The sequence below is a fragment of the Cebus imitator genome, unplaced genomic scaffold (assembly GCF_001604975.1).
Source record: "Cebus imitator isolate Cc_AM_T3 unplaced genomic scaffold, Cebus_imitator-1.0 Scaffold369, whole genome shotgun sequence".
Taxonomy (NCBI): domain Eukaryota; kingdom Metazoa; phylum Chordata; class Mammalia; order Primates; family Cebidae; genus Cebus; species Cebus imitator.
This window is the reverse complement of record NW_016107684.1, coordinates 1,745,757-1,767,435: the sequence shown is the minus strand read 5'-3', so window position 1 is coordinate 1,767,435 and position 21,679 is coordinate 1,745,757. Positions and strand designations below refer to the sequence as shown.

General features: G+C 37.4%; 1 protein-coding gene across 1 annotated transcript in view; it reads right to left on the bottom strand.

Moving 5' to 3' along the window:
• Positions 1-6,302: 6,302 nt before the first annotated feature.
• ASXL3 (ASXL transcriptional regulator 3) overlaps positions 6,303-21,679 on the bottom strand; it is a 171,538-nt gene continuing 156,161 nt past the window's right edge. Inside the window, 3 exon segments of the mRNA XM_017507138.2 lie at positions 6,303-11,551; positions 11,554-14,595; positions 17,409-19,365. Of these exon segments, the coding sequence (XP_017362627.1) occupies positions 10,862-11,551; positions 11,554-14,595; positions 17,409-19,365 (5,689 nt within the window). The 3' untranslated portion in view covers positions 6,303-10,861.

Below are 21,679 nucleotides of genomic sequence, written 5' to 3'. Positions count from 1 at the left end.
AGGTCTTGGCCAAAGGGTGTTCCAAGTGAAGAATTCCCAAATCTTAGTAAGCTGGCAAAGGTGGTTTTATTTTTTTCAGCATCGCTTCATTAATCTGAATGTAAAACTATAGAAAAAATAATCTCTAATGTAGTTAGAAAATAACACTCATTTGCTTGCTAAGGTCTAGCAACAAAAGAATGTTAATGCACATTACTACCTATTACTACAATAGTGAACACAAAATGAAATGAGCAGATGCTGATTTACCTTCTCTGGTGAACCATGCATGGCACAAAACTGCAATCCTGAAGCAAGCTAGACCATCTGTGCTGTTTTCTCCAGATGAGCCAGATTTGATGACAAACTATTCTCCATATATGGGAGTTTTTCTTTCTTTCTTTCCCCTCATTTTATATTAGAAAGTATAGTTTCTCCACTAGAAAATGCAGAAAAGTATTTTGCATCTTCTACTATATTGCTAAATATTTTGACTCTGAGCCTGGGTAAAGCAGTCTGGAAATTAAATTTAACTTCGAAAGAGACATCTTTTCAGAACTTGCATTCTTCAATTATTCTCTCCATCCATACGCAAGCTGTTCTGGGAAACAGGATGGCCCAGAAAGGTACATTTGAATGGCATTTCTGATCAATTTCTTCCAACTTATGATAATGTTTCATGGTACAAATTTTCTTGAAAAATCAAGTTCACCAGAAAAATCCTATACTCCCTGTAATTCAGCACCCAGCACAGAGATGGTGACAACAAATTTTTTGGCTTACTAAATGTTGGATGAATTTTGGCACCGAAAATGTCTTCATCTTTAGAGTCCCTTGACAAGTATTAAAGGTCAAGGATTGAGGTATTTTTATATTCAGTGAGATGACATGTTTTACTTAAGTAGAAAGGGAAGTTAAAATACCTCCTTTTGAAAATAGGAAAGTGCAATTTCTCACTAAATCTAAACTTATAAATTTCTTAGCTTCACAATGTCTTCAAATAAATATTTATTAAAATACTTAAGGTTGCCAGATGGCATTAAGATAAATATTTGCAAGCAAGAAGTGATGAAACATGGGCTTGGCCTGTGGGCAAGATGATGAGTCAGACAGGGAGCAGGAGTGTGAATCACTCAAAGTCGTGCTGTCACAGCTGGGGCAGGATGACAGTGCAGTGTGGGCCACTTGGTGCTACAGACTAGGCTTCTCTGTGGAGTGACAGTCATCTCTTGTGTCCTTAGTCACCAGTGTGAAATTAAGAGAGTGGTTGGATTCACTTAAACAGACAAGAGTTTCTTGGAAAAATACTGGTACAGGTGAAGCTAATCTCTGGCACTATATATCTTGGTGTTATCAGCTGGATGACTCTTGTACACTTTCTAATTTTCCCCAGTGATGAAAATATTTTCCTTCTGTGATCACCAGCAGAGTGGGGAGCTTTTATTTCTCAAAAGTACTGGACGACACATGTATAAGTTCCCTGACTTCAATCCAAACTTGTAACTTGCATGTGTAACTCTTAGTTTTCTTATTTGAATCATATTAAGTAATATGAATAGTCAGAAGCAATTTCTTCTCCTTTAAAGAAATTAATTGCTCACATTGCAATTTATATCAATATACTCCACTTTTTTGCATTTGTTTCTCTAATAGTCTGTAATACCAGTTGGCTTTTACATACAGGAATATGTTTTATATTTTTAAAAAAGTATTAAAGAGTCAATGACCACCAAGGATATCAGGCACCATAAATATTTTTTCAATACATTAGCTTTTAAGACGTCGATTATTAACATTACAAACATCTGAACAAAATCCTAGATTCATGAAAGAAGGCTCTGGGGACAGAGCTCTGAACTATGTAAAGGATCTGTGAGACAAAGTAGTAAATATAGAAAGCCATGTTTGCGCATTTCTGCTTGCCAGCATAATTTCACAAAGCCCCTGACTCTGTGATGAGATACAGTTCTCTGGAAGATTGCTTTGAAGACAAAACTGGATAGAGTACATGGCTCTCGCATCTCTTGCCTGAGTCACTATATTCCTTAACAGATAAATGACCCTAGACCTTATCTGTTCCTACAAGAAGATAATGTCTGACAGGGTTAGTGATAATGGTTCTACAATCTATAACTAGATGTAGACTTGCACCCAAAATTTGATAGGATTCTGTACATACTGACCCTTCACTGCCTGTATATAGCCAATGAGCCAAAACAGTTTTGTAGTTTCCATCAGTTTTTCTGATGGAACCTCTCTGACAGATTTCTTCAAGGATATATTCTCAGTCTATAGTCCTCAGTTAAGACTTCTGAATAAAACTAACTCTAATGCTTTACAAACTTGATTTTTTTTCTCTAGTGGACAGTCATAAAACTCAAGAAGATTATCCGAAAAAACCAGCTCTTTATTGAGGAACCCTGTTCCAGGAAAATAATTGGCATACTGATGGTGAAGAATTTGCTCTCCTGCCCCAGGGTACTGCCCTTAAACCATGGCAGATGACAGAAATACGTGCCCTTCTAGAGGGTCTCATTCTCAGCCATTGGCAATCCTAGTTTCACCTACTTGGTTGCTTCCTTCCTCATTAAATCTTGCATATATCTTGGTTATATTTTTGTCATATTAAATTATTTTATTATCTTCCCCACTATCCTATATTTTTTTCGGGGTTTGAGACCCTCCAATTTTTCTTGGAATTCCCAGGAGTTAGCAGAATCTGTGTAGCAGCCATTGCATCTTCTGGCAAACAAGATGGGCTTTTGTTTCTGAGGAATTTTTATACCCCAAATCTTAGCTGAGTGTTCTTAACTTTAAGCTAAGCCTCAGATTCCTTATTTATTACATAGATATAATAATGGTCTTTCCTTTACAGTTTCTCTAAGAACAAATGTGACAATGCCTGTGAAATGTTTGCAGCACTTGTTATACCACATTTCACTAATATCAATTATTTTTAAATTATTTAAAACATTTATCAATGATTACTTGATTTTCAATGAAGACATTTTAAAATAATGTTATCTTGTTATTTTAAATAATTTAATAAATTATTTTTAATGTTACCAATTATTTCTAAATGAAAGTTCTATTTTATTTTTTAATAAAGCCTTCAGGACAACTCTGGAAAATTGCTGTAGAATACACTTAAAACTCTTAAAAGTTTATTGATATGAAGGGAACTTATAAAATCTCCTCCATCTTCAGATCGTGACATCTTCTTTATTTTTTAAGGTAATAATATTACTGAAAGTCACAATTATAAAACTGGAATTGTAAGGGCTGGTAGCTTTGATTATTCCCAGTTGTTGCCAAACACATGTTTTTGGACAAAAAGGTTTCCAACAAAGACTCTTTCCAATATCAATATATGAAGAAGAAGAAAAAAGAAACTTGCTGCTACCAAAGTCACAGTCTTTCTGATGGACAAAAGGTAAGGACATTCAGTGAGTATTTATCGAAGAGAGGTAATAGATTATCCATAGAGTCCTACTCTAAATATAGTTTGTATAAGTTTTAAAATATGTTCAAGTTTTCTAAGCTACCAGCTAATTTTTCATAGTTTTTGTTTTTCTTCCTGGAGATGCAAAGATTTTATCAAAAATATGCACTGAAAGAAATAAAATCTACACTGAGCTTACAGGTTAAGGGAAGAAGGGGGATAAAATTTGTTAGTGGCTTCTACTTAGAAGCCATTATAGAATACTGTCCCCACTCCTATACCAATCCTTTCACTCATTTTAAGACAAACTGATTTGCAAATGTTTATATTATAGCAGGAAACGTTTCATTTCTATATAAATGGACATACACAAGTGTTGTGACTTCTGTAGGAGAGAAAACCTAGGAAAAGCTCACATTTCCTACAGTTACTGAGGTCAGTCACGCTTTGCTGTAGCTAGAAGATGCCATAACATCCCATAATTGGACACTGAAAGCCAAACGAATCAAGGAAAATGGAAGCATAGCTGTGCACTCCTCTGAAGTCCCTGTGTCCCTCCTTCATTGAAGAATGAAGATTCTGAACACAGTGTTTTCCTGAAATAAAATCACAATATGAAACTAGAGATATAAATTGGATCAAAAGTGAAATCTATTTTCCATTCACAAACTTTTTGATAACATAAAAAATTTGTGATGAGCCTACAGAATATGAGATGGAATGTGTATAACTTAAGTGTCCGGGACCTTATTTTAAAGCAGCTGGTGCCCCCACTCTCAGGCCAAGTTAATTATGAGAAGTGTCCATTTGCACAGCATGGTGAGTATAAGTAAATAGGGACCTGTACATTTCAAAATTGCTGAGCACGTTTAAAATATTCTCACCACAAAAAACAAGTATTTCAGGTGATGAATATGTTCACTGACTTAACTACTCCATATTGTATTCATAAATCATAGCATCACGTTTTACCCCATAAATATGTACAACTATGATTTGTGAATTTACAACGAAGAAATAAAAATGTTAAAACGAGTCTTTAGATGGTAATTTTAGCTTAAAACAAGTACCTCTGAAACAAACTTTCCCATAAATGCAATGAAGGTACTACATAAAATCCTAATTATTGATAAAAGCAGACTCAGGGGGCTCCTTCATTCATAGAACTGACATTCAGCCAGTCTTCACTGATTTGTTTTTATAAGGCCATTTCTTTTGTGTAGCATGTGTTTAGACATTGGTTGGTTGACACTTTACAAGATTGCTAAATATTTTTAATACATGCTTTACTTACAGTCAGGTAACACAATGGTATTATTTACCAAAGTTGCAAAACTTGAAACTGATTATTTTAAATAAAATGCTCAATGCTTCAGCCTTTGTTTTGTTAACTCAGGTGATTTTCCTCTAAGTAGTAAGAGTCTATGGTAATTACACAGGCAACTTGGTCTAAGTTTCTATGGGGATGGGGACTCGATTCATCACTCAATTTAGACTTCTAAATTAATTATAACATTATTTGAGCTTTTCATTTTTGCAGATCACTGTGCATAACTGTGTGTGCTCTTCACTTGAAATAGTCAGTCTAGGTGATCCATAAAGAGCAAATAATTTTATAGGATGTGAAACACTTTCTAGGATTTCTGTTCAGTTGCCTTCTGTAGAAAGAAGCCCAAAACTGTTGTATCAACTATGCTGCTAGCTGGGTTCCTTCTAAATAACATAATTATGTTTAATCACAATGAAGTATTTATGTGAATAAATACCGGATAAATCACTTGTTCTTTGATAAGTGCTATGATGGATACAAATAAATACTTTAGATTCTAAGATACATTATTATTCAAATTAGGCTACATTATTGTATTAAAATGGGACCTTCATATAAAAATGGTATAACTGTACTTTTATGAAAATAAAGAAAAAAAAAAGAGCATTCAAATGTTTCACTAAATGTCAGTTTAGAGAATGCTGAGCTGTTTGGTTTTATCCTAATGGGCTTTGGACTAGGTATTGCCTATGGAGTAATGCAATGAAAAAAATTTAGAACACAAACGCTGCAATTCCAAATAAAGAAAGCATTTTGTTAATATGTTAGTAGAAAAAAAGTGGAACAAAAAATCATCATCATTGCAGTGAAAATAATGTAATAAATGTAGAAATATTCATCCTCTACTGGCATTCTTGAATAACTTGGACTTTTATTATTATTATTAAATTTGGTTTTTGGAGGAGGTAAAACCATTTTTTTCCTACAAAAGTAAATATCCTCTTTCGCCATCTGGTGGCTAAACACAACATTTTCTGTGTAGATGAAAACAGTTAACAGATTTAATAGCCAACTGTGTTTAATACTTGGATTCATCTTACGGAAAAGATATGCATATTTATTTAACCTATGGAAATATAACTGAGGCAATTTTGTTTTAATGGCTCACAGCATTTCATTCAAGTAACTCTAGCTATAACATTTCATGCAGGATTTTAAAAAATTAACCAGAGCAATACTTTTAAAAGATCAGTTTCTGAATTATTCATTTTGAAAGCTAAAAATACATGTGATAGTAACAATTTGTTTACCTGAATTCTTTTGGTATAAAGAATTAAGATCTTAATGAAAACAAGGAAGTACAAATACAGTCTTAAATGATAAGCATAGCAGCTACCATTAATTTCTGAAGTTTCAGTTTTAGCTTTTCCTGTTTGAACAATAGTTATAACCATATGTTGACAAGTCACCATTACCAAAAAGAAGCATAGGTAATTTAACAGTATACGGTTTAAGTTGTCCCTACAATTTTTTAAAATATAATTTTCAATTATTTTTATTTAACATATATAAATTACTTCACTTCATTAAAAAATTAAAAAATGACCATTATTTCATGTTTAATTTCTTTATTTTCTCCAGAATATCTTAATATTGAAACCCAAGTTACTTTGAGAAAGGGAAAGACAGAGAAACATGAAGAGACAAACATTTCATTTCATTTAACTTATGGTATTGTGAGCAGTCACTTTTGTAGGCAACACTTGTTTTCTTTGTAGAAAAGAAATAAAAAAACAAACAGCACCATTAAAGAATGCATGATCCCTGAATTCTAAACAAAACACTGTCTAAAAATTTTTCAAATGCTTGTTGCACTCAGTCACATTTAGTCGGGTATCAAAGCAAGCGTAACAGTATTAAATTGTTAAGCAGTCTTACTGAATCAACTGCTCCCCCTTCTGAGGATTTTACACACCTTTTCTGAGTTTTTCCTGTGGGAATAATATATTCTTTGGTAGAGGACTGAAGGAGGATTTTACTTTTCTGTATGCTGATATAAAATGTCTATGCAGGTTCGGGGCCTTCGCCCCCAGTCTGTGTTTGTCATGCATGTTATGTTTGGGTTGATTTCACATTTTGCTGTTACACTGTAGGAGTAATATTGCCTTTAAAAAAGGCATTAAATGGCTAATGTCAAACAGATGTAAACATTCAGAATACTGACCAAAAAAAAAAAAATTACAAACGAACACACATTAAAAAAAAAAAAAACAACTACTGAAAATATGTATCATATCAGGTTTCCATGAAGCAGGGGTGGGGAAATACAGCAGTACAAGAAAATTATGGCAACCAAGTAAAGCACTTTCTTTGAAACATTCAAGAACAGTACAAGTACAACAAAGTTTTCTACAGTCTAAATTATTCTGCAACTATCAAATATAGTACAAAGCGAAATAGTATGTGCTATAAAAAAGCAGCTCCTTTAAATTATAGTAAAAATGCTTTTTGTTCACTTTACAGTGACAAAGCATGAAGACTGAAGACAACAGGAATTTTATATTCAGTAACATTTTGGCTACATAGGCCCCTGACAGTCTGATGAGTTCCTGTTCTAGGACTCTTCACAATTGTTCTCTGGGAACACAGATGGGCAATGACTCTGGGCTCTGCATGCTCAGAGGGAGTCATTCCCGCTAGGCAGCTACCGCTGTGCTGGGCTTCACCACCATACAGACAATATAACCCTATGCTTGGCTTCAGCTTCTAAAACCTGGGACTTCACTATACCATGGAAGAACTGGGAAACCAGAGGCCACGGTAACTTCCACTTTTGAAATTGTATGAGGGTTTGTAAAGGAAATGGGGCTACAGCAATAGGTATTCTTACCCTTGACTGCATTATAAAGCACCATATGCAACAGCTCGTTTTTGTGTGTTTACTTTGAACCGAGTAAGAATATCCAAGGTCCAGCAGTCAACTAAACCTTCTATAGCTCATCCCAGAAACACGTACCACCCCAAAGTCTTCATAGCAACCAGGCTCAACCTCATAGGTTTGTTTTCAAGTTTTTTTCTTCAACCTAGACCTTCGCAGGGAAATATTATATATAACTATGGTGCTCAGTTCACCAAAATTTCTCCTATTCTCACTTTGGGGAAGAAAAAAATATTTTCATTTTGAAAATGAATTTGCATCAGAATGCTCTTATTAACATGCCCATTAACTAACCTAAATGTCTTTATACACCTCAGGCATATGCATATCTTATAGGAGGAGGATTAGGGAATGTTTTCTTCCTTCCCCTGCTCCAAAAGTGCTACTTAGGGGAACACATCCTTTGTGATTAAAAAAAAATTGCATGGTACATGTGCAAGTTCTACTCCTGATAAGAAAAAATTTGTGTCCAGTAATCAGGATAATGCACCTGCTAACATTTGCACACCACACCACAATAACCATGTAGTAATAACATACTCCATTTGCACATAGCAGACATTATGTAGAAATCAGAAAACTAAGAACCTACTCACTCAATTCAAATATACTGGCTTTTGTGTATATATATATTAAATGAACACTTATAAAATATCTGACCCACATTTTACATCTAAATTTCTCTTCTTCCTTTCCCTTATATTTTAGCCTAAAGATATTGATTTTTCAGTAATATAAGCCATATGAGAACACTAGGTATTTGAATTGGAGCAAAAAAGAGCAAGGGCACAGAAAAATTATGCTAATTGGACCTGGATGAGAGAATCTATGCACTATCAGCAACTGATTTTCCAAGGCTGTTATGTGAAAAATCAAAACATACAGAAGGACACTTTTCCTTATTCCCAGTAAGCAACTTGCAAGCAGTATTCACCAATGAAGGAACTGATCATAAGCTCAGAATCTCATAAGCCTCAATTGTACCTCACATACCGAGCGCAGTTTCCTTAGATTGGAGTTTCTTCCAACACCATGTCAGTTACTGATGTGACGGGTTTCAATCGGCTGGTGTAGACAGTATCTGACACCGGTATAGCAGTGACTAAATTTGGAAGGAGTTGGCATGCAAGCATCTATGTTATAGGGGTGTCCCACTGTGAGACTAAGAGCATGATCTTCGAAATCAGGATGATATTAGAGCCAAGCAGACAATAAAGACACCACTTATAAGGATGCCACCCCAATACAACCCGGCGTGCAGTGAAGAGAAAACTTAATGATCCGCTGGAACTTACGCTGCATTCCTCACGAAAGGCTGGTTAAGTGCATTGCTAACTTTCTGTCATTAGTTTTGCCAATTTTACTGTGAAAAACAGAAGTGACTGTATTGAAGCACCGAAATCACGTCTACAGCGGCAGGCCTTTTTCTTTCTTTCCAAGATAAAGTACCTTTCACTATCAGCAACTTGTTATTCCAAATGATGTCTCTATCACCTAAAGAAATTTGGCAACATCACAATAAATATGGAGAAAAAAAATCTCATGTAGTTATTATAAAAAAATCACAAGTGTTCTTATTTTCAGGAATGTAATTTCTGCTCATTCCAGTCAACTTTTAAGACGTGTTTTATGGGAATGTCGAAAAGTTTACAGTGTTTAGGATAATCCCATGTGAAAACATCAGTCATTCTTACCCTGGATACGGTTGATTCCTCGCCCTCCCCACCAACGTTTGCTTTTTTAATTCTACAGCCACAATCAATCAATGGGTTAATGGCACTCCAAACTTTGTGCTCTGCAATCTGAAGTTAAGTGGGCGTGGTTGGTTTTTGTTTTCTTTCATCTTCCCACAATGTGCATGTGCTTTTGAACTTGCTTTTGGGAACAGAGCCTCCTGAACTACGGCTGTCCTCTGGTATGAGGGTGGCCAAAGCATATGGAATGTAGCTCAAATACTCAACACTCAGACGTTACTGACACTGAAGATATTTTTAAGATGCAGTATCCCTTTTTCAAAATTCCCCCAATATGAAGAATGTACTGAATACACGTGAGGGAAAAAAAGAAAACACGCTACACCTAGAACATTTTTTTTTCAAAATGAGGGTTATTTCAAAGTTCAATTATATAGGCTGTAAATAATGAGAAAAACAATTTTTCTGTAAAATGTTGATGCTTTACCCTTGGGTAGTCCCTTTTATCATCAATGACCCTTTTAAAAAGAGATGGCCAACCTTTCCAAGGTCTGAAGCCAGAATGCATGGGTGTCATCAATAAAGGGTTACAATAATTCCCCCCCACTTTAATATCCAGTAATTCATTAGCGTGAATAGGATATTTACATTATCAACCCATTTGTGTGTGCATAAACAGCATCTTATTTCCTTGCTTTGAATTTCAGGGCATTTTTTTTTTCAAACTTGCTCTTTAAAGTCACACAGGAAGTGCTAAAATCCTCTGGGCCTATGGCTATTGGCTGGCCAATTGACCTCATATGATCAGGTGTCAAAGGGCTAGAACCACATTGCTGGGCATGAGTCCCATGCTGCAATTTCACATGTAGGTCACATTTCACTACAATATGTGTACAAAATCCAAGGCAGGTACAGATATTCTGCCATAGTTTCTGAGAAAGAGTAAAACAGGAGGAAAGATAATCAGGACAGTGGATTTCATTAATGGCATACCTCCTTTAATACATCTTTTGAGATAGGAGTAAATACAAGGAATCACACATTTAAATCAGATTCCCCTTTCTAAATAGGATTTAATCACTGCGGTAAAGCTAGGTCCAGAAAAGTCAAGTGTAAAATTCCTTGCTGTAATGGGTCATCTGCAGAAAAATGCAGAACCCACCTTAAATCATTCCTCTCATTCTCTCTATACATCTGCATTTCTGGTTGTTAAGTAATTAAAAATGTCATTTTCCTATCTACAGCTGGGTTAAAAGAAAAACAAAGATGGGGCATTGACTTGTATACACATGGACAGGAACTTTCCGAAGCTCGGAATGGCAACTGAACATGTAAAAGACATGCCACTGAGCCATTCAGTTGGGATGTATCCTCCCCTTTATGTGAAATACAAGAAAACAATGCCACAGAAAAAAAAGACCTGTTCCAAAGCAAAATAAATTAGCATGATAGAAACCACTGCATTATTCGATTTGTTGCTGCTGATGCTATTTGGCTTTTCCATGAGGAAAAGGGATACTGCATCTTTCACTCAGCTCTTATCGTACAACCAGGCATGCTACACAGAGTTTTGAAGGACCTATGCAGTCGTCATGGCAGAAGGCCCCACAGCCTTTGCACACAATCATGGCTTTCAGCCGGCAAGAGCATTTCAGTTCCAACTCATCTGCATTGCTGCTGTCGGCAAAGTTCTGAACGGGCATCTGAGCATTCTGACCGGGCAGGCCCGTGGCAGGATTGGAGCCACTTCCCAAAATCCCAATGGACTTTTCAATTGCAGATGCTGCCCTTTTGAAACTCGTGCTACCAAAGTGTATTGTTGGATAATTTCCACAGAGCTGCTGTTGTTGCTGCACCTGCATTTTCTGAGCAGCTAATTGGGTAAAAGGCTTTTGTGGCTCAGAAAGCAAATAGGAAGAGAAATCTGCATTTTTTAGCGCGAATGCTTTTAACTGTTCTTTCATTTCATTCTGGTCATAGGAAACTTGTTTCATGCCCAGTTCACAGCTGCTGCTTAAACCTTCCTCAAAAGAAAGAGGTTCCGATTTTATATTGCTACATATGCCCGTGGACTGTGGCCAACTAAGTCTCTTAGTGGTTTCCATGGTAACTGGCGGTTGTTTTTGATCAGATGGGACTTCTGCATTAGGGAGAGGTGGAGGTAGTGGAGGTGGTGGGGGGGGAGGCGGGGGCAAAGCCAAGGGGGCAAAGCCAAGGGTGGAGGGGGAGGGGGAGGGGGAGGGGGAGGCGGTGGCGGCGGTGGATGTACAAGTACTTTGTTTGGCATTGCATGTGCAGTGCCTCCCACCTCATCGCCTTCTTTCATGGGCATATTGGGGGATAACATGTTGGCTAACCTTAGCTGGTGAGGTGCTGAGGAAAGACTAACTTCTCCCAGTCCCTTCTGTTCAATATGCCTGTTGAAGGCAAATGCATTACAACCCACTGGGCTCTTGGAAGAGGCCTGTAATAGAGCTGCAGTAGCAATGGGGCCCCTCGCAGCCATAGGCATTTGGTAAAACTGCTGTCTGTGTGAGGTACCAGTGTCAGGGTGGAAGCCGCCATTCTTGTCAACATGAAATAGGTTCTGCTGGAAGCTACACGATGGGAGCAGCCGCTTTTGCTGTTTGACCTCAGGGCTGTGAACAATTCTGTTCTGCATGGAGTGCTTGTTTAGCCATTCTTGCTTAAATGGCTGGCTGTGTCCTAGCTGACTCATGCCAGAATTGATGACACAAGGCACCCCTTTCACATCTGGCTCCACCAACAATTTTCCTGGTTCACATTTAACTTGAGTGTGCTCTCCTACAGTCCTAGCTACTCTCTTCTTGGGGTGGTTTTCTCGCTTTCTAATTTGGAGTGGTGCAGCAGTCCCTGCCAAGTAGCTCTTACCATCTGGATTTGGAGATCTGGGCGGAATTTCAACGTTTCTCTCTGGCGCTGGTTTACCCACTGAGGTAGTTTGAAGAGGCAGTGGAAGCCTGTTGATCTCGAGCTTGGCTCCCAGTCTGGGCTGTGGCAGCACTTTTTCCAAAGGCAGGTTGCCCTGTAGTAACTGCGTCACCAGTGGATTGTTAGCCTCCACAGAGGACATACGACAGCTTGAATTCCCTGCACCAGGGACTCTTTTCAGGGTGTCAGTAGCCAAGGAAACAGCCTCTTCCATGGGACTTGAAGTGGAAGCTTTCGAGTTCTGTGTTTGTTGTACACTAGAGGCTACCTCTGCAGCCGGAGGAGGCAGCTCGGGGCCGGGGAAGTCTTCAGTGTCCATTCTAAAGCCCTTGTCCGCTTCGTGGAGTTCAGATTTCACAGGAAGAGCAACATTTGTTATGAGATTCCTGGGATGAAGTTCTGACACATTCAAGTAGCTGGCATGTTCAGTTTTGATAGCCTTTGGACAGTTTTGTTCTAGGTATTCTTTTTGTTTACTTGAGCCCGAATGAGTAACCAGAGGCTGTGCTGTGCTCCTCATCCCATCATCACTCCAGCAAATCCGGTTACTTGGGTTATACTGACTGCTGCAGGTTGTGTCTGCTTCACTTTTGAAAGTAGCTGGGCCACGTGACTGCTCAGTAAAGTTATGACTGGGAGCAGTCGGCTCATTTAATTTATCTGGAACAAGGGGTAATTCTCGGAGACTTGTGCAGGTGGCCTGCAATGTTTTACAGTCTTGTTTTGCTGCCGAAGCAGCAATGAAAGTGGAACTGTGATCTACACCTTCATTGGCAACTGGCTCAGGCCTGCTAATCACAGACACCTGAGGACACGCCATGGGCTGTACGGATGCCTCTGCTCTCACCGGCCTGCCCTGCAGGTCCAAGCTGGCTTCAGAGCTTTCAACGGAGACAGTCAGAGACAAACTGGAGGCCAGCGTGGTGCTGTGGTCAACGATGACTTTACACGGAATTGATCGGTTTATGGCTGCTGGTGCAAAGCCCCCTGGTGGTTGCTGAGGTTTTCCAGAATTGTCTGCCCTGTTTCGAGGCCCTGAATTTTTGTCCAAGCTTTCAGCACTTAACTTGGGAGGACTATCGTAAGAGTTTATTGTCAGCATGTTTCCAGTAAACATTGCAACGGTTGGGTGTGCAACCAGAGAGTCTGTGACTGCTACTGAATCACTGCAGCTGAGAGCTGCTCTCACAGTGGTACCCATGGATACGGTGGCCTGTTCTTCACTCCCAGGTACGGCTATCTTCTCAGAAGGAAATCTGTTGTTAATTCCCGTCGGGGGAATTAAGACAGAGCTAGTGGAGAGGTGGTTTGGCAAACTGTTTCCAATGGAGGGAGTTGGCACAGAGGTGTACTGAGTAGAGACTAAGTTACTAGCACTGCTGCTTGATATTAGTAACTGCTTATCATCCATGGAGCTTGATATGCAGGAGCCCTCTGTAGTGGCTGAAATGGGAGTGCTTTCAATACATTTTGGTATAATGGCTATGCATGGAGTGTCAGTTCCCTGGATGGTTTTTAACATGCTTATATTACAAGCAGAAATTGTAGTGTTTGCACTGTCAACAGACATTAGAACAGAGGATTTATCAACAGAACTCACAAAGGGATGTTCTTTAATTGCTCCCGACATAGCAGTGCTGCAAACAGATATGGGGACAGAATTTTTATTAAAAAGCATGGGCACACTGCTATTTTCAGAAGAGGTAGATGAAACAATTTTCTCAGATAAATGTGACACAGGTATGTTTTCATCAGAACTATGCACAGATAAGTCAGTGGCAGTTTCTGGAAGTTTACTTGGGTTAAGAGACTGCTGTAGTACAGTGGTGGTCTCCCGGAGGTGTGCAGACTTGTTGCTAGGAGATCTACAGTTTGGATTCACAATAATGACACCAGTCGATCCTTCCATTTTTGTTTCAGGGGTAGAAGAGACTTCTAAGTTTGGAGGCCCTTCCTTTGAGCTGAGCGGAGGTAACCGGGTCTCTTTAGAGGTCTGGAAGAGATGAGCTCGAGCTTGATGTTTTGCAAAGAGCTTAGCCTTTGTCTGCTCTTTGATGTGTGCCAGGGTTCTCGCCTTTCCACTCTCTCCTGGGCTTCCCATGGCTCCAGAGACAATGCTCGCTGCAGCCGCTACAGCAGCGGCTGCAGCAGCCTCTCGCTGGGCCCGAGCTTGTTGGGCCCGAGCCTTGATATCTGCGAGGGTCCTGGCTCCTGTGTTCCTCCCGCCACTGATGGAAGTGCTAGTGGATGCTCGAGACTCAGGTTTCGAGACTGGTTGGCTCTTGATTATAAAAGGTGGCCCAATTTTGGAAAGCTGGATCTAAAAGGAGGAGAGAAGAAAAATAAAATGTGCTTCATACATGATCACAGAGGAGGCACATAGAATGTGATAATGCAAGGGAAAGGACTAGCTGCATTCTCTCATAATGTGCCATGAACTACACCTAAATTCCTGGATGCGTCTTTAGCGCATAAAGCAACAAGAAATGTAGCATGAATGTGAAAATTAAGTTTTTAATCTCTCTTTTTAATCTACAAAAACATCCATTGTGACTTCATTTGGCAGGGGAAGGAAGCAACGTCTTAATGCCTCATATAAATGGATACAAAATTCATGCTTCTAGAAGTGGGGTAGGCTAAAAGATTTTGAGATATTTTTGAAATTATTTTCCTTAGTGGCATAAAAAACAGGGACTTCTACTCTGAGTTTATCTGTCTTAATTTGACCCAAAGAAAAAAGGCCTGACCAAGATTCTGACAACTAGAATTCTCATTCTGACTTTACACAAAGGAACTTTGTAAACGCTAATCACTATGTACCTCAGTTTCTCCAGTAACCTCTCTGAGCCAAGGACTCTATGATTTTTATGTACTCCGATGCTACCTTGTATGCTGCTTTATACATATACAATAAGAACACAAGAGAAGTTTGTAAACTCAGTTGTAAAATGAGACTAGTTATTTTTGGTCTATTTCCCTCAAAGAGCAGTTTTAAAGATGAAATGAGACTACATTTGTCAGAGTATTCTGTTTTCCAAAGGGATTGTATTATCATTACATTTGCATAAAAGCAAGGGAAACTCTGATTTTCTGCCTCTAAAGAATTTATACATTGGGCAGTTTGATATTGGTAATCCACAATATGCTGAATTTCGTACACGTCCCAACCCATACTGTTTACCTATTTTTCCTAATTAAAAGACTCACAAAGTCATCACCAAATTCAGGAGGAAACAAGATCTAACAACCAGCATCCCATAGCAAGGCTGTGTTGCTCTAGTCACTAAAAACACTCTTAATCATGGCTGTGTAGAGCTGGAAAGACTCTAGTTGATGTCCCTCATTTCACAGTTGAGAAAACCGAAGCTGTGCAGGTAAAGTAGTTTACCCTGGGGTCATATAACTAGTGAGTGACCTAGAGTCTTTGGGCTTCCCATTTGGTGCTGTTTCCATGTATTCTGTTTCCTTTTTCTCCACATTATACATATCAATTTAGAATTATGCTTTGGAACGTTGATAGATGAAATTATCTTCCTGAGCTATCTTGTTTCTCATTTTCAAACTGCTTGTGAAGTCTGTCTTCTATTCCAAAGGCCAGTAAAAAAAAAAAAAAAAAAAAAAAGATGATTCTGGGGAGAAGATTCAATTTGCTCTTTTAGTATTTCTCCTAGTGTAAAAAATTAAACACATTTTTAATAATTAAACTTAAATATGCTTAAGCAAGAGCTCTTAAGACCAAACATCAAATATTCTTGTAGTATTTATCTACCTACCTTTCTAACATCAATGCTTAATTTATTAATTAATGTGCTCAATAATATTGCAAGATGGTAACATCTTGCAAGACTGTGATATCACAACCAGGATACTGACATTGATACAATTAACAATATAGAACATTTTCATGACTATAAGTTTCCCTCATATTATCTATCTTTACATAAAGTCTATATGACTTTGAAAATAAGCTTTTGACAAAAAAAAAAAAGACTGGCATGTTTAAAAATATCTCTTATGAAAAGTTTATATTATTCTTTCTATGGCTTCAAAAATTAAAATGCATAGTGAGGTTTTAATTGAACTTAATGCTGATTTTTTACACCTCTAGAATCTTGCTTACTAGAGACTGCTTTATTAAAAAGAGTAAGTACAACCATACTCTTAAAGTCAGCCTGTGGAGAGCATGAGTCATATATGAAATGAAAATTTTATAGATTTTATATTTACAGATAGAGTAGAATTTTTTAAATTTAAAAAATTTGAGATGTTTATAATTCTAGATCAATGCTATGATGGAATAATCTACTTTACTGTACAAAAGTATAAATGACAAAAGGTAGAAACTTAAAAAAAATTACACTGGGGTTTCTTTTGAATGAACCTTAATTTTCAGTTTACTCAGACAGAACTAATTTATATAAATGCTTTGTTTTCTGGAAGTTAAAATTTACCTGGGATCAAAAGAAAGTATATAAATAGAAATGTTTATCTGTAAGCCTGTATTATTTGGTGAAGTTAAAGGCCTATTTACTGTCTTGGAAATAAAAAAACATAGGATTTGTATATCTACACCTCTATAGTATTCTCTCTCAGAGTTCATAAGGCAATTTTATTGCTTTATTTAAGAAATATTTAATGAGGCTCAACCATAAGCTAGGTATTCAATGCGAGGCAATAGTGGTGTTCAGTGTTTGTTGGGAAATGAATGTAGGAATAATACATACCTTCTCTGCCTTTGTGCTGGCCTCTGAGTTTTGATTGCTTCTTTCCCTAGTCCCAGAGAACTTTTATAGGACACTAAATTATCTTTCCCATTTTCCCAGGTTTACGTAGGTCTCTGTCCTACACCTTGAAATCCCTATAAGCTCAGTGGCCTGTAGACATTGCCAGGCCCTATTCTCTCTAATTCTTTTTTCTTTAATACCGGGGTTTAAACATATGCATGTATCTAAACTGCTTTTATGAATTCAATGCATAGTCATAAAGAGGCTCATTTACTATTAAAGGATTAGATTACAAATTGCTGCATAAACCTAGAAGGAAGAAAGTCTAATTATTCTTGAAAAATTAGGCTTCTAAATAGAAAAAGCCTATATATGGAATTGCCTTTTGTTTTTTTGTTTAGTACCATACCTTGAGAGGGGGAACCCTTGGTTCCTCTCTTGGAGGCTGTTCTTTCTCAGCTGGGCTGCTAGTTGATATGTTCCGGGTTAACTGATCGTCTTCTATCCTAGCTCTCTTTTCCTTACAGATTCCAAAGCTGTGCTGCTCTGCAGTTTTCCTCTTTGATATCTCTGAATCTCTACTTTCATTTCTTATCCCATCAGGTGACTTGGAGGGTTCTGATGACTTGGAAGTATGTGAGGTTTCTAAACGACTCTGTGTACTCCCTTGCTTATGTGTTTTATTTCTAGAGCCTTCTGAAAATGAAGCCTTATCCACTGATGAGATATATTGCTTGTCCTGTAATTTAGCAGATGGAAGCTCACTCCCCTTATTCTCTGTCTCTTCAGAAAAGACAGATAATTCCAATGGTGAAGATAACACATTTTTTTCTGTTCTTTGCAAGACACTATGATTTTTAACTTTTATCATTTCAGTAGAAGCAAGTTCTGGAATCGAAGCAGGATAGGGCTTTTCAGTGTCAAGATGTGATTTACATGTTTGCTGACTCAGGGTCTTATTGTGCAAATCTTCAGATGGAAATGCTTCAGGAGCAATGGAAGAAGAACTCATTATGATGGCTTCAGGAGAATTAGCTAGAATCTTCTGCTGGGAGGTAAGGTTCTCTCCCAGAGGTTTGGCAGTGGTGGAAGACTCATCTTTCTGTGGGGAGAGTGGTTCTTCAGATACAGAAGGTGACTTTCTTTGCTGATGTGCCATTCTTTCATTCATGGAAGAATTGGAAATTGGAGACGTTTCTGAAGGAAGTGGCAAACTGGATACAAAAGTGGTCTCAGAGGTGAGAAGCATGGAAGACACTGAAGAAGTTTCTGATGTTAAAGGTAAGTCAGACATCGGTGACGTTTCTGATGTTAAAGGTAAGTTGGATACTGGTGATGCTTCAGATGTTAATGGTAAGTTGGACATAAGAGATGCTTCTGATATTTCAGGTGAAGTGGATACTGGAGATACTTCTGACATCAAAGATGCATGAAGGTTTTCATCAATGGAATTTCTCTGGTTATATTTGTCTGTATTTTCAGTGCTAGATACCTCAGAACAAAATGTTGTCTCAAGGGAGGCTGGAGTACATGATTCTTCTGATGTGGACTGTGTTTCCCCTCCTGGGGAAGGCAGGCTGGTACAGGCTCCCTCTGGGCTCTCAGAAGAAAAGGATGTTTCAGAGATGCAGGCATTTTCTGAAAGCTGTTCTTCAGGATCACTCTGTAGCTCCATATCTACAGCAATTCCTTCATTTGGAAACTGGCCTTCTAGAGAAGATGACCCTGTTTTTATTTTGGGGGTACCGATCTCTATTGCAGTTTCTGACTCCTTATGTTCTGTGTCACTGATATGAGTCACAGATGAAGTGGAAGGAACAAGAGAGTCACAGACTTCTAACTGATCGATGACAACTGTCATTTCTTCCTGGGGCAATTCTGTCTTCTCTTCTATCTTAACTTCAATATGAGGCAAAGTTTCTAAAACATCATTCATCATAACACAGGATTCCAAGTTATCTTCAGGAGGTGCTATTTGGGGTTCTTCATGAGAATTGGTTGGACTTTCAGACTCCTCAGAAAATTCAGGTATTGTCTTATGATTTTCATCCTGGCATTCACAGATACTAGTCTCTACCTCTTCTGCAATTTCCTCCTGAATCACAGATTCTTCAGGGATCAAGATATCCTCTGACTCCGATTCTGCCATTATACCTTTAGCTGGAATTTCTACCATAGGGCAAAGAGAAGCACAGAAACTAGGCTCTGGAGAAGCTGGGCTTTTCATGCTTTTTGGCTGTTGTTCTGTCAAGGGCATCTGTGTAGAAACTGGAAGAGCAGAAGTTCCACATGAGGAACTACTTTGAGCTTCAGCATTGTTTGGTCCAGTGGTGAGCTTCATAGATTCCTCTCTTGACATGCCCAGTCTGTACAGAAATTAGAGATATGAAATTATTGCTCAACCACAAAACATGAAAGGTATAACTGGGATCTCTCATGAATGTAGTATTCAATAGAAGTAAATACACCAAATTACTTATATAATCACTAACATGCTTAATTTATGTAAACCAGTTTATAATGATGATGCTTCTTTGCTGCTTTTATAATCTTAAATAAAACTCTACTTCTGATTAAGAACAGTATAGATTTTTATTTTGTAAAGCACGGAGATATGAACTTTACCAATTATTAGTAAAGGAATAAGAAAATTACATACAACAAACTATTAGAAAATAGGAGCAGAAAAGCAAAATAATGTATAAGATATATTTATATAAATATATATTTAAATCTGAAAATTGAATGATGCTTATAATAGAAATTTATATAGTTTTCAGCAAATACAAGAGAACCAAGTAATTAAGATCAATGGAAGATGAATTAAATTCATCAAATTTTGAAATTGAAATGAGTTCCAAAGATTGGTTTTCTTTAATCTATGAAGTATCACTCAATTACCTTATTTTAGCATCTAAGTGTCTAAACTAAGACAACATGGAAATTTCATTAAAGAATAACAAAACATATTTGGGGTTATCAAAGTTATTCTACCAGCTTATATCTGTGTGCAGTAAGACTTTTAAATTATTTCATGCAGATCTCTTACTGTAAAGATATTCCTTAAATGACATTACAGAAAATCAAGAAATAATTGAGCATGATATTCAGGTCTTAAGGTAAATCTAATCAGAGTTACAATCAAGGTTACTATAAATCACTATTTTCTGTCATATAATTTACATTGTCAGCATCATATGGTAGAGAAATATGCTGTTCCAAATGAACATAAATTAGGGTCCAGGCAATGAGAAAGATAAGTAGGAGAGAGAACATTTCCAGAGGAAGCAGCACATTCAAGTGAAGAAATATAGTCACAGTAACATTGATGCAAAAAATACCTCAGTGAAAATCACTTTAACCTTTTATTTTTAAAAATCCTCAAAGTAAAAGGGAAATAACATTGAATACAGTTTTTGGGTATTTGGTCTTTGCCTTCTTTATTTAAATTCAGAAATCTCTGAAAAGGTAGAAGATACTATCTTCATAAATAATCTCTTTCCTTTCAGTCTTCTCTAAGATGAATCCAAACTAAGCTACAATTTATAACTATACTATACTGAGAAGATCAGAACAACAGCATTACAGATAAATTTAAAGCAGAATAATCTGCAAGAAATGAGGTTCCTTGGGACTAGGTCAAGCAGAGATACTACTGATACTAGACTAAGTACATAACATACCAAAATCTACCCACTGCCAGCCAACTTTCTGCTAGTTGGTTAATATAATTAAATATACATCCAAAATATTATTAAATATACATACATACACACTTATACATATAAGTGTATATGTACAACAGCACTGTATAAAATATGCCCATGTCAGCATTTTCTTATTTTCATGGGAAAACAGACTTAAGATGGCATAAGGCATAGGAAGAAGATGTTCACAGTTCCCCATACTTCGTAAAGGAAAACCCTGGCCTCCAGAGATCTTGACACAAATTCACAAATCAAGCCCTCTAACCTTAGCATTTATACAAGTGATATAAAACAAATACAGAACAATACTATATTATAAAGAGATTAAGCAAGTGAGAATCATAATAAATATTTAAAACAAGCAGAAAACGAAACCAGGCAGATCTTCACTGGACACTAGTTTAAATGTTTAGACACATTTTTGAGAAAACTTAGAGCAATGAAAAGGCACATGGTATCAGTCAACTAAAAACTGTCTGGTGGTAGGGGAATAGAGGTAACTTGGGAGCAACAAAATGAGAAGGGCAGTCAATGAAATGTCCAAAATATATCTGCCATGAAATATGTAATAAAAGATAGAAAAGAGCAAGAGACAAGTCTGGTGATGTGAGGGGACAAAAACTACTGATAAACTACAGCAAAAAAGGCGGGGGTGAGGGGCTAAGTAGAATGTTTGTATTCAGAGTTTGGTGACGGTAAGGAAGGGGGTCATGTTTATTAATATTACAGCTGTCGTTTTCTAGGTAAGAGACCCTAAATCTGATGCCCAAGGGAATCTGGGAAGTTCCTAAATTTCATGCAAAGACTGTGCATATGTGTGAATTTTTCAGAGAAGGATTTGCAGGATGAAGACCCCAAGCAAGTTACTCCACCTCAGTGTTATAAACCTGGGGAAATTACTTAGCTTCATTTTCCCTCAGTTTCCTAAATTTTTTTTTTAAATAATATAAATAATGGTATCCACCTTATAGAA